At 43.9% G+C, this 18,804-nt stretch overlaps 1 protein-coding gene across 1 annotated transcript in view; it reads left to right on the top strand.

Moving 5' to 3' along the window:
* EGLN1 (egl-9 family hypoxia inducible factor 1) overlaps window positions 1-18,804 on the top strand; it is an 80,028-nt gene that overhangs the window by 58,228 nt on the left and 2,996 nt on the right. The window contains exons 3-4 of the mRNA XM_077289087.1: window positions 3,669-3,805; window positions 11,973-12,040. Coding sequence (XP_077145202.1) covers window positions 3,669-3,805; window positions 11,973-12,040 — 205 coding nt within the window. The remainder of the gene's footprint in view (window positions 1-3,668; window positions 3,806-11,972; window positions 12,041-18,804) is intronic.

The following is an 18,804-nucleotide window of genomic DNA, read 5'->3' as shown; positions in this document are numbered from 1 at the left end:
GTCCCTGAAGGGCGGATTCCCTCTCTCTGGTAGTGCTGTCATGGGCTCTGAGAAATACCGTTATCGCTAAGTAACTACACTATTCCTCATATTTTCTCTAAATTACCTATCTGAATTGCAGTCATTGTTATTTTCCAGTCATCTACTATTCTAGTATAATTGCAATGTTTTGGAACAAACTGCCTATGAAAACAGTATATTTAAAAAAAAAATAAACACTCAAAATGCATGTTCCAAATTATTATGCACAGCAGAGTTTTCAACCTTTTTTTTATTTTGAACAAAAAAATGGTCAATTGTGAAGTTATAAGCATTATCAGCTTATTACAAAATGAAATCAAACAGTTTTCAAGTGAAAACTTTATTCTAGGCGATGTTACATTTGCACGTAGGACCCCTTGTTCAAAAGAAGCTTCTGAACTCTCTCGTCCATTGAATTTGTCAGTTTTTGGATGGTTTCTGCTTCAATTGTTTTGCATGTGGACAGAATACCTTCCCAGAGCTGTTGCTTAGATGTGAACTGCCTCCTGCCATCATAGACACTCCTTTTGATGATGCTCCAGAGGTTCTCAATGGGGTTGAGGTCAGGGGAAGATGGTGGCCACACCATAAGTTTGTCCTCTTTTATGCCCATAGCAGCCAGAGATGCAGATGTGTTTTTTGCAGCATGAGACGGTGCATTATCATGCATGAAAATGATCTTGCTGCAGAAAGCACGGTTCTTCCTCTTGAACCATGGCAGGAAGTGTTGTTTTAGAAACTCCACATAGATTATGGAGTTCATCTTTACCCCTTCAGGGATCATAAATGGGCCGACAATCTCTCTCCCCATGATTCCAGCCCAAAACATTACTCCACTTCCTCCTTGTTGGTGCCTTAGCCGTGTTTTCATGGGGTGTCCATCCTCCACTCCATCCATCTGGACCATCGAGCGTTGCACGGCACTCATCGGTGAACAAAACAGTTTGGAAGTCAGTCTTCATGTATCGTTTGGCCCACTGGAGCCATTTCTGCTTGTTGCAGTGGATAGAGTTGGTCGACAGGATGGCTTACGCACAGCTGCAAACCTCTGAAGGACCCTGCATCTTGTTGTTCTGGGGATGTTGGAGGCACCAGCAGCTTCAAAAACTTGTCTGCTGCTCTGACAAGGCATTTTTGCAGCTGCTCTTTTAACCTTACGCAATAATGCGAATCAGCTACATACTTCTTGATTGTGCGATGATCACGATGAAGTGTCTTGGCAATGTTGATTGTAGTCATGCCTTGACCAAAATACTCCACAATTTGTTGCTTCTCAGCAGCCGACACATCCTTTTTCTTTCCCATTTTGGCAAAAAATGTAGGCTGCTTAATAATGTGGAACAGCCTTCTTAAGTAGTCTTGCCTTTATTTGGACACACCTGCCAAACTAATTTGCACAGGTATCTGCAGTTGCTTTCAGTGATATAAAGAGCCCTGACACACATCACCATCAATGAGTTTAAATGACAAACAAAAAAATTCTAACCTTAGCACTCCTAAACTCTTTGTGCATAATAATTTGGAACACAGTGTATACAGTTTTCAACCCGGTCGGTGCCAAGATGCGACCGTCCCAGCTAAAAACCACTGGTGAATGAGATGCTTGCAGTGGAGCTTCAGTGACTAGCGGTGACGTCACTGAAGCTGCGCTCCCTCACTTCCTGAACTGCGGTGAACTGTGGACCGTGGGAAAATGCACTGTCATTGTAATTGTAGGGTTCAGTTTCTCCAATTATTCCTATTGAAAACTTTAGGCCAAAGCAACATTTTAGTGGAAAAATGGTAATTTTCCAGTGATTCAGCCCAATGATTAACAATTCTATGAATTGTATAAAAATGCTCTCTACACCCCTAGATGAATTTTTAAAGTTAGTTTTCCAAAATGAGGTCACTTGTGGGGGTTTCTGCTTTTTTGGCATGTCAGGGGCTCTTCAAATGTGGCATGGAATCCACAATCTATTCCTGCCAAAATTGTTCTCCAGAATTCAATTGGTGCTCCTTTGCTTCCTAGCCTTGCTGTATGCCTAAACAGTAGTTTTCAACCACATATGGGGAATCAACGTACTCGGGGGAAAAATCACACAACAGATTTGGGGTTCATTAGGCCAAAAACAACTAATTCTGGGGTTTAGATTTTTTTTTTTCTCCTTATATATTTTTTTTTATAACTTTTGTCACACTTTTTAAAACAAACTTCGATAGTCACCTTAGGAGACTTGAAGCTGTGATGGTTTGATTGCTTGTTCTGTATATAGCAGAAATCAGGATCTCTTTATAAACGCCAGCCACGAGCTGGCGTTCACAACAGATTCACAGTGACAGACACAGGGGTCTTCTGCAGACCCCCAGCTGTTATTACAATCGATCAGCACTCCGTGATCACGTGCCGATTGGTGGGGTTTGTGACTCTCTTCTGGCTGTTTTTTTGGTAAATCCTACTGTCAGTGATTGACAGCAGGATTTAACAGGTTGTGTTCCACCCATAGTTGTTATAGGCACCAGTGATGAGCGAATATGCTCATTACTCGAGATTTCCCGAGCACACTCGGGTGTCCTCCGCGTATTTGTAAGTGCTCGGAGATTTAGTTTTCATCACCGGAGATGAATGATTTACATCTCTTAGCCAGCATAAGTATATGTGGGGGTTGCCTGGTTGCTAGGGAATCCCCACATGTAATCAAGCTGGCTAACAGATGTAAATCATTCAGCTGCGGTCTTCATATGATGACATCCCCTTCTTGTGCAACAGCAGTGTCACCAGCCCCAGCACTGATTGGTGCGATCAGATGATGACACCAGTCACATTAATCTGTGTGCAAAAACTTTATGGAATGGTCACTTTCTTTTCAGAGCCCTGCTGTGTGCCAAAGTAGTAGTTTTCCCCCACATCTGGGATATTGACATATTGAGGAAAAATTGCACAACAAATTTTGGGATCCATTTTCTCCTATTACCTTGTGAAAATAAACATTTTGGGGCTGAATCAAATTTTTGTGAAAAAAAGGACAAAATGTTAATTTTCTCCTTCCACATTGCTTTAATTCCTGTGAAGCATCCAAAGGGTTAATAAACTTATTCATTGGGGTTTTGGGGAGTGCAGTTTTTAGAATGTTGTCACCTTTGGGTATTTTCTGTCTCATAGGCCCATCGAAGTCACCTCAAGAGGGATGTGGTCCTTAAAATAAAAAAATAAAAAAAAATAAAAAATTGTTGGAAAAAATAGAAATTGGTGATCAACTTTTAACCCCTCTAACTTCCTAACAAAAAAATGTTTAAAAAACTGCTGATGTAAATTAGACATGTGGGAACTGTTGTTGAACTATTTTGAGTGATCTATCTCTCTGATTTAAGGGCATACAAATTAAGTTAGTCATATCGAACAAAGTCTACCACTATCATGAAGTACAATATGTCAGAAACCTAAGCTGTCTGATTCACTTTAATGCATATCATAAAACACTTGAAATTTGTATTATTGCTTTATGTTCTGGAGTAGAAGGGGTATAGGTTTCTTCAGTTCCTTGCAAAAATTGGCAGCTGGTTGCCAAAATGCATGTGTGAACAGAACCTCAAATGAAACACGATGGCATTGGTTTAATGTTATTGAAGTGGTCACCTGTTCTATAATGTATATTTACTTTTTACAGGCAAATGGAGGCGTACTTAGAATATTTCCTGAAGGCAAATCTCAGTTTGCAGACATTGAACCAAAATTTGATAGGTTGCTGTTTTTTTGGTCAGATCGACGCAATCCTCATGAAGTTCAACCTGCATTTGGTACAAGGTAACTTTATCATTCAACTTTCTTCTATGTTTTTTCGGTTACAAAAAGACAAACCGGTTTACTTTGTGTTTTTTAACCTCTTCCTGATGTTGCAGGTAGTTCACACAAATTGATGTTAAAGGGAATCTGTCACCCCAAAAATCGTATAAGAGCTAAGCCCACCGGCATCAGGGGCTTATCTACAGCATTCTGTAATGCTGTAGATAAGCCCCCAATGTAACCTGAAAGAGGAGAAAAACAGGTTACATTATACTCACCCAGGGGCGATCCGGGTCCGATTGGGGTCCGGCGCCTCCTATCTTCATACGATGACATCCTCTTCCGTCTCTGACCTTTCCCGGCGCCTGCGCACTGCAGTACTGTGCTCTGCCCTCAACAGGACAGACAAAGTACACCTGCGCCGGAGCCGCAGCATGAAGACAAGAAAAGGACGTCATCATATGAAGATAGGAGGCCCCGGACCCCAATCGGACCCGGATCGCCCCTGGGTGAGTATAATGTAACCTGTTTTTCTTACCTTTCAGGTTACATCGGGGGCTTATCTACAGCATTACAGAATGCTGTAAATAAGCCCCTGATGCCGGTGCATATACGATTTTTGGGGTGACAGATTCCCTCTAAGGGTAGGTTGCGGAATTTTCCGCGAAAATTCTGCAGAATCGGCAGGTAAAACTCTCTGCGTTTTACCTGCATATTCACTGTGGATTATCTGCGGATTTAGTGCAGATTTTTGTGCGGATTTCACCTGCGGTTTTACACCTGCGGATTCCTATTATGGAATAGGTGTAAACCGCTGCGGAATCCGCACAAAGAATTGCTGTATAAAATAAACCGCTGCGTTTCCCCGCAGAATTTTCCGCAGAATGTGCACTGCGGATTTGGATTTCCATAGGTTTCCATGGTACTGTACACCGCATGCAAAACTGCTGCAGGGCCAAATCCGCTGCGGATCCGCAGTCAAATCCGCAACGTGTGCACATAACGTGTGCCCTTAGGCTACTCATTATGATTCAGGTGCGGTACCCATTGTCACCTGTGCAACTTGGCTTACGTGACTATATAGCTGCAACTGCCTGTGTCTGTTTATCCCTGCCCCCTCATTACATCCTAGATGCTGCCATCAATGGCCACCTTGGCAGGGTGCCCAAAAAGCAGTCAACATTCACATGCATAGTACTGCTATAGTGGGGAGAACCTGCTTCATGGGTTGTACATATCAATGTCACAATCAATCTCTGAAAGCAGTATTTAGATGTAAAACTCGCCAGCGCTTGCTCGCATCATCTCCTATCTTCCCCGTGTAATGTGACCAATGTGTTACTATTGCAGCTGGGGGCCTATTGAATGCCCCCATCGTTTCCAACTTGGTACTTCTATAGTGCATAGCAAACAGACATTTACACTATATATACTTCAATGCTATAGATTTCTAGTACACAGTATAAGCAATCATATGATCGCAGTTTCAAGTCCCCGAAAAGAAACTAAAAAAAATATTGCATTTTTCCCATGATTTTTAATGTATTATAAAATGACTAGATGGTGGCCCGATTCTAACACATCGGGTATTATAGCGTATGTATGTATGTATGTATATAGCAGCCACATAGTATATAGCACAGGCCACGTAGTGTATATAGGAGCCATGTAGTATATAGCAGACACGCAGTCTGTAACACAGCCCACGTAATATATAGCACAGCCCACGCAGTATATAACACTGGCCACGTAGTATATAGGAGCCATTTAGTATATAGCAGACATGCAGTATGTGACACAGCCCACAAAGTATTTAGCAGTGTGGGCACCATATCCCTGTTAAAAAGAAATAAATAAAATAAAAAATAGCTATATACTCACCCGCCGGCATCCAGCAAAGCTGTCCCGATGCGCGCGCTGCTGCCGCCAGCTTCCGTTCCCAGCGATGCATTGCGAAATTACCCAGATGACTTCTGGGTAATTTCACAATGCATCTCTGGGAACGGAAGCTGGCGGCAGCCGCGCGCGCATCGGCGGACGACGGAAGGTGAGAATAGCAGGTTTTTTGTTTTATTATTATTATTATTATTATCATTAGATCTTTTTACTATTGATGTGTCCCCATCCAGGTCCTCATATTGTAGATGTGTCCCTTATTATGCCGTTTTTCATATATACAAGAGAACAAAAAAGAGAGATTCTTCCCACCTGTACACTCTGTTCCCTCCACATCCTTACTGTACATGTGGCACTGTAGGCCTCTTGATGATCGCGGCCTGATACTGGAGGCGCTGCCAGCAGCACTTTATTTCAGTAGAATGCATGCCCTTGGACTCGTATTCAATTGAGATGTGTTGCCGCGCAGAGACTCTCTGCACAGCAATACCAATGCAAGCCACTGGCCAATCGGAGACCAGCATACTGGAGCATAACAGTGGGGCGGTGCAATCATGGTCCAGGCAGCTCTTCTGCATCCGCCGCGCCGCTCTGCCTTCTGACCGCCGCTCCATAGTAAGCCTGGCTTCTGGGAATGGGCTTGCCCTCGTGATGTTGGTGAGGGAGGGGCATCGATTTGGCAAGGGAGGAGGCGGGAAGCGCAGTGATCCCTCTTATAAGGAGGGATGACCACAGAAGAAGCGCTAGTGTTCAAAGCTCCCCATGGAGGATCCTAGTGGACAGCAGCATCAGCAGCCCTTACAGCAGCAGGAGCAATCACCAGTGTCTATACCTGGTCACCAGCTTGGGCGCACTCAGAGGAGCAGCTGCTCGAGTGGCAAGAGCGGCAGCCTTCCTGACCAGACATCATGGACTCCTCGGTATACAGGAGGGATGTTGTATGTACCCCTGATTAGCCTCAAAATCCGGTACCCTTGATTTGACAGAGGGTGGTGAGTGATCTACGAGAATGTCACCTTTATTGTTAATAGGGGTCATTTTCTGCTTAAATTACTAGGGGCCTAGGAAGGCTAGCGCCAAGCGAAAGAATAAAGAGTGTGCCCTTTGTAAAACCCCGCTGGCAGTTCAGTGGCAGAAAGATCTCTGCTCTTACTGCATACAGAAAATAATATGGGAAGAGACCCCCCCCAATTTCGCCACGATGCTTAGGGCCATAATCAGGGCAGAGATGAAAGGTTCCCTAAAGACCGCATTAAAAAAGGACGCAAGAGCGCTCGGGGGCTTGTAACGGATTCAGAGGCCTTGCAATCTGGTGGGGAATATCATGTGGAATCCCCCTCCTCCTCCTCACAGTGATGTAGGCGGCTGACCCTGCTTTCTGGCCAAGGACAGGGATAGACTGGTTAGGGCAGTCAGGTCAACAATGGGCCTAAAGGAGGAAAGGGCACCTAAATCCCTAAAGGACCTTATGTTTGGGGGGCATGGAGGGGAAAAAAGGAAGCGCACCATTCTTGTTAACTCTACGATAAAGGCGCTCATGGAAGAAGCTGGGGAGGTCTGGTAGCCTGCCCTCATCTTCTAAAAGGCGGTACCCCTTTGAGGAGAGACTCTGAGGGTTTGGATAAAATCCCTAAGATCGATGGGGCAGTAGCAAAGTCCTCTAAAAAGTCATTCCCCTTGGATATGACTCTGTTGCAGGGAGCAGCGGCCTTTCTACCAGACTCTGTGAGGTTAGCGGTGAGGTCGGCAAGCCTATCCAACGTGGCTAGACTGGCCTTATAGCTGAAGGGGTGTCCGGGAGACGTGCCTTCGAAAAATAGACTCTGTTCCATCCTGTGTGACGTCCAGTTTCTCTTTGGGCAGACGTAGAGGACATCTTAGAGAAGACGGGACAAGAAAAAGGGGTTACCCCGTTTCTCGGTGGAAACTAGGAGGCTTTCTTTTTGGAGGAGGAAATTTTAATAGGGGTAGTCCTCCGGGAGAAAGAAAGCTGGGACTTCAAGGATAGGAAGGGGTCTGGATATATGTTCAGAAGACCCTAGGGCTACATCTTCAAAAAAAAGCCCCTCTTTCATGACGTCAGGTCAGAGGTAGGGGAGAGGCTCTTTCTCCCTGCCTGGGTGAACATCTTCCCCCATTCGCTGGATTTTGAGTGTCATCAAGGAAGGCCTGAAGATAGACTTCGTCTATCCACCCCGCCAGATATTTATATTAACACCCCGCAGGATATCACCAGGAGAACAACTTGCCCTGCAGGCGGAGATTTTGGGACTGATACAAAAGCAAGTTCTGCGCAAAGTACCGGTGGAAGGGATAGGAAGGGGATTTTAGTACCCCCCTCTTTTTGAAGCCAGACAGTTCTCTAAGGACTATCGTCAACCTGAGGAATCTCAACCGATGGATTGTGAATTATTCCTTCAATATGGAGTGAACACAACTAGAAAGCTATTGTTCCAGGATTGCTTCATGGCGGTCATAGAATTAAGATGCCTACTACCACATCCCAATCCATCGGGACCATCAATTCCTGAGAGTGGCTCTGTATGTCCAGGGACAGGTCAGACATTACCAGTATGCAGCCCTTCCATTCGGTCTGTCAGTGGCTCCGAGAGTATTTACCAAGGTAATATTGGGGGTGATGGCCTACCTTCGTTCTCGTGACATCATTATCATCCCAAACCTGGACGACTTCCTTATAGTTGTGAGGTCAGAAAATCACTGTGTAGAGCAAATAAGGGAAGTGATGGTGGCCCTAAAGGAGCTAGATTGGATTGTAAATGCCCTCAAATTAAGGCTAAGACCGGAAGAGATACAATCCTCCTTGGGGTTGGTTCTTCAAGTGCCAGGTCTGTCTGGTTGGTGTCAGGGATCCAATGGTTGAGGCCTGTGGAGGACGTTATCACTACGGACGTGAGCAGTACCGGATGGGGGCACATCTGAGATCCTACTCAGTGCAGGGAACCTGGTCTCTGGAAAGAGATCAGGGTTCAAACTTAAAAGCGCTATGGGCTGTAGAAAGAGCCTTTAGACATTTCCTCCCCTTCCTTCGGGGTCGCCATGCCCGGGTTATGTCGGACAATTGTGCGGTCGTGGCTTATATCAACCACCGGGGGAAACTAGGTCTCATACCCTTATGCAGGCAGCAATACATCCTGCTCCAGCTAGGAGAGCATCACCTACTGTCTCTTACAGCACTTCACATAAGGGGAATAGAAAACGCGAAAGCAGACTTCCTGAGTTGCAAAAAAATTAGACAGGGAGACTGGTCTCTAAATCCTAAAATTTTCCAGAAAATTGTGCAGGCATGGGGCAGGCTGGAGATAGATCTGTTTGCCAGTTTACACAACAGGAAAGTGAGGAACTTCTGCTCATTAAACCCACATGAGAATCCATTCGCGGTAAATGCCCTTCAGATACCTTGGAAGTTCAGTATGGCCTACTCCCCTTCCCCCCCCCCCCCCCCCGATAGCGATGATTCCAGCGGTTGGAGGATCGGGCAAGAGTGATTTTCATAGCTCCATTTTGGCCGAGGTGACTGTGGTTCTCCCTTCTAAGGTTGATGTCCGTTATCGATCCATGCATTCTGTCAGAGGGCCCGGACTTTCTTACCCAGGGACCAGTGTGCCACTCAGGTGAAGGGCTTCCATCTGGCAGCATGGACTTTTGAGAGGGCGGTACTGAGTCGGCAGGGATTCTAACCAGGGCTAGTCTCCACACTGTTGAAAAGTAGGAAGCCTTTACATCAAGGATCTATGGTAGAACATGGAAGAAATTCCTGGAATTTTTCGGACAGCCCTTGGGGGATGAAGCTCCGGTAGGGGCTGTTCTAGAATTTCTGCAGTCGGGATTGCAACTAGGGTTATCAACTAATACTCTCAAAGTACAGGTGTCGGCCTTGAGTGCATTGTATAATTGCAACCTAGCATCCAACAGATAGTTGTCCCGATTTTTTTTTTTTCATTATTATTTTTTTTTTATTTTTATTTTTTTAAATCCTATAGTAGATCTAGACCGGTTATAGTTCCAAAAATTCCTACATGGGACCTGAACATAGTTTGAGGCGCTAACTAGGGAACCATTTGAGCTCTTACAGGAGTTGTCTGTGAAATTCCTCATGCTTAAAACGGTGTTGCTAGTGGCCTTAACATCAGCCCTGTCTATATGTCACCCCTACACACAAATGTATGAAGACAGGATTGTTCTAAGACCAGATCCAGCATATCTCCCCAAGGCAGTTCTTAAATTCCATAGGAACCTGGAGATCACATAGGGTGATAACCCTAAAAATCCAGGGGAGGAAAAATTCCTTACTTTAGATGTGAGGAGATCCATGTTAGAATATATGTCCATGACTAGTCAGTGGAGAAAAGATCAATCCCTATTCATAACCTTCCAGGATAGCAGAAAGGGTTCTGGGGTATCTAAAATACCATTGCCAGATGGATCAGAGAGTCCTTTAGTTCATCTTACTCTGCGAATGGCGCTCCAGTTCATGAAGTCATCAAGGCTCACTCCACCAGAGCTTAACCTTTAATAGAAGGGTGCTGCAAGCGGTGGTCCCTCCCTAGGGCTTTTAATTTCCCCCCAAATCTCTCAGGTGTGCTGTCATGGGTAAAGGGGAAAACACCAAGGTTACTTACCAGTAGTCGTTTTTTCTGGAACCCATCACAGCACCTGTATATCCCCCCCATCCCCATTCCCCCTTCCCCTTCTCATCTTTTGGGCGACTTTTGTGATATAATGTGGTGTTTGGTTATCCGTGTAAATTAGCCGGAGGTACTCTCATGCTCTGTAACCCAACTGAAGCGGGGGAGAGGTGTCACACTTTTGGCGACACAAATTTAAAATAAAATGGTTGTCCACTTCTGGACCTCCCACTTCTTAACTGGTAAATTGGCCTATGTGAAGTGAAAACGCTCGCCTCCAGATCTGCATCATTCCAGTTATGTCCACACTGTCTCCTGACAGCCTCATTCTGTAGTCTGTCCATGATATAGAGCAAAAAGCCATAAAGGGAAAAGTAATTTATAATGTATTGTAATCATTAACATGATACAGAATAACAAGGGCCGTAAAAATTGGTTACACCTGATTAACATAAATCATGTAGAAAAGAAGGGTACTTGGTACTACACTCTAGTTCTGGTAATGTAATCATTTATTGTTTTGTACCTTTTGGTTGTTTGTTCTGAGTATGATGCCTTATATGGGGATACATATAAGATATAGACCTATTTTCACTATATTGGTCTTGCATAACTTTCCATGTGACTGTTTCAATTCCGCTATCTCTTCAGACCAAATGTGTTATACTATGTAGTTACTTGACCTCTTGTGGTATGTGTACCAACTTTTGGCTAGGTCTTATGTACTTTTAATAAAGTTTAATTTTTTTACTCTAAAGATGTGGTCATCTACACCTTATTTTCTGTATGATCTATGTTGGACATATAGAGGCTGTAGAAGCTGAGCAGTGTAACTTCAAATATAAAAACTTGTGTCGAAAACAGAGACAAAAAAACCCAAGTCTGAGATACTCGTTGGCAAATACAGTAAAACTAACCTGTTCTTTATAAAAATTGTAAAACTATTGACCTGGATTTTATGCTTTCCTAACATGTCTGCCATACATTGGCTGCCCAGTCCCGGAAATAGGCCTGTATCAGGGAGAATGGGAGCTTTGTTACACAACCTGTACCTTCCATGAGAGTCCATTGTATATGCTGAATCAATTGCTGACACAATTGTTGTTTGGCTGGCTGCGCAGGTGACATCCACTGCTGCTAATACCCAGTGGTCCTAGCACCAATGTGCAGATGCAAAGTGTAGCCCAAATTGTAAACCCTTCCTTCCTCTTCCTCCTATATCCTATGTTCCACAGACCCCGAATGGTCGGCAGGTTGTCACATTAGAATCTGCCTCTGATTAGCGACACAGACTGAGGTGATGTATCCTGAATGTTATGCAATGTGATAACTGAAGAAAACTTACTTCTAGAAGGCCATTCAGAGGCAGCAATACTGCCACTACCATGTAGCTTTTTGTACGAACTTGTATCTTCCTATGGCTTTCCGTATTTTTACACAGAAGCAAGAAACTGAAAGCCAAAGCTGAGCTTTGATTTTTCGATTGATGCCTTGGCCAGCAGCGTAGTTTCTATATCCAGAAGAGACAATCGGCCCAATGTTTGTATGTTTAATAGATGGCTTGATACCATAGAATATCTTAATACCAGTTAACTATAATGCCTTCATGGCAGGCTGTTATTATACCGTGTCTTTCTTTCACATAGGTACGCAATAACTGTGTGGTACTTTGATGGAGATGAAAGAGCGCGCGCCAAACAAAAGTATCAAACAGGTAATTTTATTTTTATCTACAATGCTGTACAAATACAATGGTTTATGCTTCTCCTTAAAGAATGCAATTCTTCCGAATCTGAGAGTACTTGGCTTTTTTGCTGAGCGGTCCTGCCATCTATTGTAAAGCCAGATAAGTCTATTTTTAATTTATTGGAATTATTGAATTGTATGGTATGTTATCAGACTAGGAGATCATAATGATCTCCTAATCTTAGGGACCGTGTATTTAAATGCTTGAGCCGGCCATACACATTAGATCTTCATGTGACAGCCATCTTGGCTAAATGTCCCATACACAGAAGCGCTTGTTTGGCCAAGCACTCCTGTGTTCTGAGAAAGTTGCCAACTGACACTTTGGCCATTGGCTTATCTCTATTATTATTATTATTATTATTATTATTATTAATTATTATAGCTCCATTTATTCCATGACGCTTTACATGTGAGGAGGGGTATGCATAATAAAAACAAGTACAATAATCTACAATAACAATACAAGTCACAACTGGGTACAGGAGGAGAGAGGACCCTGCCCGCAAGGGCTCAGTCTACAAGGGATGTGTGAGGATACAATAGGTGAGGATAGAGCTCTGGTCATGCAGTGGTTTGGTCGATCGGTGGTTACTGCAGGTTGTAGGCTTGTCGGAAGAGGTGGGTCTTCAGGTTCTTTTTGAATGTTTTGATGGTAGGCGAGAGTCTGTTATGTTGTGGTAGAGCGTTCCAGAGTAGGGGTGATGCGCGAGAGAAATCTTGTATACGATTGTGGGCAGAGGAGACAAGAGGGGAGTAGAGAAGGAGGTCTTGTGAGGATCGGAGGTTGGGTGCTGGAAAGTACCGGGAGACTAAGTCACAGATGTATGGAGGAGACAGGTTGTGGATGGCTTTGTATGTCATGGTTAGGCTATTGTACTGGATTCTCTGGGTAATGGGGAGCCAGTGAAGGGACTGACAGAGGGGAGAGACCGGGGAATAGCGGGGGGACAGGTGGATTAGTCGGGCAGCTGAGTTTAGAATAGATTGGAGGGGTGCGAGAGTGTTAGAGGGGAGGCCAAAGAGCAGGAGGTTACAGTAGTCGAGGCGGGAGATGATGAGGGCATGGACTAGAGTTTTTGCAGATTCTTGGTTTAGGAATGTACGGATCCGTGAAATATTTTTGAGATGAAAGCGGCAGGAAGTGGAAAGGGCTTGGATATGCGGTTTGAAGGAGAGATCAGTGTCAAGGATTACCCCGAGAGATCAGTGTCAAGGATTACCCCGAGACAGCGAGGTTGTGGGACTGGGGAGAGTGGGCAGCCGTTTACTGTAATGGATAGGTTCGTTGTGGGGGTCGCGTGAGATGGGGGAAAGACGATGAATTCTGTTTTGTCCATGTTAAGTTTTAGAAATCTAGTGGGGAAGAAGGATGAAATAGCGGATAGACATTGAGGGATTCTGGTTAGTAGGGTGGTGATATCTGGTCCAGAGATGTAGATCTGTGTATCGTCAGCATAGAGATGATACTGAAAACCATGAGATTCTATGAGCTGTCCCAGGCCAAAAGTGTAAATGGAGAAGAGCAGGGGCCCTAGAACTGAGCCTTGCGGGACTCCAACAGATAGGTTACGAGGTGAGGAGGTGGTGTGTGAGTGGGAGACGCTGAATGTCCGGTCAGTTGGGTATGACGAGATCCAGGATAGGGCCAAGTCTGTGATGCCAAGGGATGAGAGGGTCCGCAGCAACAGGGAATGGTCCACTGTGTCAAAGGCAGAGGACAGGTCCAGAAGGAGGAGGATAGAGTAGTGTCGCTTGCTCTTGGCGGTTAATAGGTCATTGGTGACCTTAGTTAGGGCAGTTTTAGTGGAGTGGTGTGACTGGAAGCCTGATTCTAAGCGGTCGGAGAGGGAGCAGGAAAATAGATGGGAGGACAGTTCAAGATGGACGTGGTGTTCCAGTAGTTTTGAGGCATAGGAGAGAAGTGATATAGGGCGATAGCTCGATACAGAGGATGGATCAAGAGAGGCCTTTCCGTCTCCATGAGAGCAATGTGGTCAGCAGTCCAACAGCAGATGTGCGGTTGACATCTCTCCCGACCCTCAGTCGGCCGGTGCTTTACATTCACATTTTACTGGCACCCAAACCCTTCAATATTGTCGGGAGGGCTGAATGTTTAACCCACAGGTGGATCTCCATTGTGTCATTTATAACTGTGAGCTCAGCTAACTGAACTGCATTATAATAGAGGAAAAAATATGGACACCTATAATCCGCCCAGTCTTTCGTGGTAGAGCATACACTACAGTTCCAAAGTTTAGGGTCACCCAGACAATTTTGTGTTTTCCATGAAAACTCATACTTTTATTAATCAAATGAGTTGCCAAATGAATTGAAAATCTAGTCCAGACATTGACAAGGTTCGAAAAAAAAGATTTTTATTTGAAATAATAATTTTCTACTTCAAACTTTGCTTTTGTCAAAGAATGCTCTCTTTGCAGAAATTACAGCATTGCAGATCTTTGGCATTCTAGCAGTTTATTTGCTGAGGTAATCTGAAGAAATTTCACCCCATGCTTCCAGAAGCCCCTCCCACAAGTTGGTTTGGTTTGAAGGGCACTTTTTGCATACCATACGGTCAAGCTGCTCCCACAACAGCCCAATGGGGTTGAGATCTGGTGACTGTGCTGGCCATCCCATTACAGATAGAATACCAGCTGCCTACTTCTTCCCTAAATAGTTCTTGCATAATTTGGAGGTGTGCATTGGGTCATTATCCTGTTGTAGGATATTGGCTCCGATCAAGCACTGTCCACAGGGTATGGAATGGCATTGCAAAATGGAGTGATAGCCTTCCTTATTCAAAATTCCTTTTACCTCGTACAAATCTCCCACTTTACCAGCACCAAAGCAACCCCAGATCATCACATTACCTCCACCATGCTTGACAGATGGCGTCAGGCACTCTTCCAACATCTTTACAGTTGTTCTGTATCTCACAAATGTTCTTCTGTGTGATCCAAACACCTCAAGCTTGGATTCGTCTTGCCATAACGCTTTTTTTCCCAATCTTCCTCTGTCCAATGTCTGTTTTTCTTTTGCTCATATTAATCTTTTCCTTTTATTAGCCAGTCTCAGATATGGCTTTTTCTTTGCCACTCTGCCCTGAAGGCCAGCATCCCGGAGTCGCGTATTCACTGTAGACGTTGACACTGGTGTTTTTTGCGTGTACTATTTAATGAAGCTGCCAGTTGAGGACCTGTGAGGCGTCAATTTCTCAAATTACAGACTCTAATGTACTTGTCTTGTTGCTCAGTTGTGCAGCGCGGCCTCCCACTTCTCTTTCTACTCTGGTTAGATAATGTTTGTGCTCTCCTCTGAAGGAAGTAATACACACCGTAGTAGGAAATTTTCACTTTCTTGGCAATATCTTGCATGGAATAGCCTTCATTTCTAAGAACAAGAATAGACTGTCGAGTTTCACATGAAAGTTCTTTTTTTTTTTTTTTTCTGCCAATTTTGAGTTTATTGGAACCAACAAATGTAATGCTCCAGATTCTCAACTAGCTCAAAGGAAGGTTAGGTTTATAGGTTCTCTAATTAGCCAAACTGTTTTCAGCTGTGATGACATACTTGCACAATAGTTTTCAAGGGTATTCTAACCATCCATTAGCCTTCTTACACAGTTAGCAAACACAAAGTACCATAAGAACACTGGAGTGATGGTTGTTGGAAATGGGCCTATATACACCTATGATGATATTGCATTACAGACCGGACATTTGCAGCTAGAATAGTTATTTACCAGAATAACAATGTATAGAGTGTATTTCTGAATCATTTAATGTTAGCTTCATTGGAAAAATCTGTGCTTTTCTTTCAAAAATAAGGAAATTTCTAAGTGACCCTAAACTTTGAAACGGTAGTGCAAGTCTATCTTTGATGCAAGCTCTTTTATTGGGCCACATTTAATGATAGCAGCTAGGTCAGTCATTATTACCTGGATTAGAGGTGGATAGTTACACGTGTATCAGGAGTCCAGGGACTGGGTAAGTTTATATTTAGTTAGGTGATATACTTTGGGTGTGCCTTTAAACTAATTTTAAGCCTATGTTCACACGTTCAGTATTTGGTCAGAATTTTCCTTACAAATATTGAATAGAGAGGAATTTTTTTCCCCTATTTAAACTTCAAAAGAGCCATCAACTTCCTGGATAGGCTAGCAAACATCTTCTCTGTATGTCGAGTGCAAATACTACCATGGGGATATTGGAGTGATGAATAAGGTTCACCACACTTTGGACATTATCTGGGGCCTTATAGAAGGAAATAAATCTAACCTGATTCCTGTGTATTAAGAATGGTAGGTAGTTGATGAGCCTGTGGGTCATAATTACTGTTAATAGTTTGAAATATGTTTTGAGACTGGAAAATGGACTATATTTTTTTTATTAGATGTGTGAGCTTTATTTGGTGTATGAAACACCATTGTCTGGGCAGCAACAAATTTATCAGGAGGGGCTTTACTTTGAAGTTTATCATTATATGCCAAGGAGAGTGGGTGAAATAGAGACAGGTAGACCAGTTTGTAGTAAAACGCTTTATGCCCATCATGGCCTGGGACTTTCTCAAATTTAAAGCGTTTCACAAATTGAATCTACTTCTGAGATATTTATTTGCATAGATCAGAGTGTTTGGAAGAGGAGAATGTGGGCATGGAATCTAGGAAGGAAATAATCCCTGCCTTGGATGGAGAACCATTAGGATACAAATAGAATGGGGACACAACAGGGTGTTACCAGCTTCTTATGATATTGCAGATGGGCATTCAGACCCCTTCAGTAATTTAAAGGGCCTCCATTCTAAGACCTTTTACTTCAAATAAATCAACCAATCTCTCACCCTGCTTGGGAGGTATGTACGTATCCATGTGTGTGTAAACATATGCATATACAATGCTCAAAAAAAGAAACATAACACTAAAATACTACATCCTAGTTGTCACTGAATTTAAATATTCCAGTGGCAATTATTTCATAATAGTATTCATTATAGTGTAATGCATTGAGAACAATAAAACCTAAAATTATCAATGTAAATCAGTTAATATCCCATGGAGACCTGGATTTGGAATGATACTCAAAATCAAAGTGAAAATCAAATTACAGGCTGATCCAACTTCAGTGGAAATGCCTCAAGACAAGGAAATGATGCTCCGTAGTGTGAATAGCCTCCACACTCTGTATGACCTCCCTACAATGCCTAGGCATGCTCCTGATGAGGCGGCAGATGTTCTCCTGAGGGATCCCAGACCTGTATTAAAGAATCGGTCAACTCTCGGACAGTCTGTGGTGCAACGTGGCGTTAGTGGATGGAATGAGACATGATGTGCCAGATGTGCTCAATTGGATTCAGGTCTGGGGAACGGGCAGGCCAGTCCATAGCATCAATGCCTTCATCATGCAGGAACTGCTGAAATACTTAAGCCACATGAGGTCTGGCATTGTCATGCATGGGAAGGAACCCAAAGCCCAGGGCACCAGCATATGGTCTCACAATGGGTCTGAGGATCTTATCCTAGTACCTAATGGCAGTCATGTTGCCTTTGACTAGCACATTGAGGGCTGTGTGGCCCTGCCAAAGAAATGCCTCCAAACACCATTACTGATCCCGCTGCCAAACCCTTCAGTGAGCTCTTCAAGGATGAGAAAAGGATCACAGAGTACCATTGTCGATTATGTCAATCTTGATGCTCTCTGGCAAATGACCATCTCCCTGCACGGTGTTGGCTGTAAGCACAACACCCACTTGTGTTGGGTCTTCATTAGTGATGAGCGAGTGTACTCATTGCTCGGGTGGTCTCCGAGTATTTGACTGCTCGGAGATTATGTTTTCATCACCTCAGCAGCATGATTTACAGCTATTAGCCAGCTTGATTACATGTGGGGATTACCTAGCAACCAGGCAACCCCCACATGTAAGCCTGGCTAATAGCTGTAAATCATTCAGCTGCCGTGATGAAAACAATATCTCCGAACACTAACAAATACTCGTAGGTCACCCGAGCAACGAGTACACTCTCTCATCACTAGTCTTCATACCACCCTCATGTAGTGTGTTTGAGCAGACACATGGACGTTAGTGACCTGCTGGAGGTCATTTTGCAGGGCTTTGGCACTATTCCTCCTTGAACAAAGGAAGAGGTAGCGGTCCTGCTGCTTTGTTGTTGCCCTCCTGCGGCTCCCTCCACTTCTCCTGGTGTACTGGCCTTTCTCCTGGTAGCGCCTCCAGCCTCCGGACACTACGCTGACACATAGCTACCCTTCTTGCCACAGCTCGAATTGATGTGTCATCCTGGATGAGCTGCGCTACATGAGCAACTTCTGTGGCTTGAAGACACCGCTTCATGCTACTGTACAGTACCTCTAGTAGGTGAGAGAAACAACAAAATGCAAAAGTGACCAAAAGAGCCAAAAACGGATGAGAATAAAGAAATGGTCTGTAGTCACCCCCTGTAGAATTTCGCCTTTATAGGAGTTATCCTGCTAATTGCCCATAATTTCTGCCAGTTTGTCGGTTCCATCTGCACAATTTCAGGAGAAATTGATTCACAATCAGTTCCTTCATTCCCTTTATTTATTTTTTTGGAGGTGTGTGTGTGTGTGTGTGTGTGTGTGTGTGTGTGTGTGTGTGTGTGTGTGTGTGTGTGTGTGTGTGTGTGTGTGTGTGTGTTTATATAAATATATATGGAGGCAATTTGTTTTTTTTCTGTAGCAAGATGGCGCCTGTCTG

Source organism: Ranitomeya variabilis, chromosome 2 (genome assembly GCF_051348905.1).
Source record: "Ranitomeya variabilis isolate aRanVar5 chromosome 2, aRanVar5.hap1, whole genome shotgun sequence".
NCBI classification, from domain to species: domain Eukaryota; kingdom Metazoa; phylum Chordata; class Amphibia; order Anura; family Dendrobatidae; genus Ranitomeya; species Ranitomeya variabilis.
Note: the sequence above shows the minus strand (reverse complement) of the source record. Positions and strands in the feature narration are given on the sequence as shown.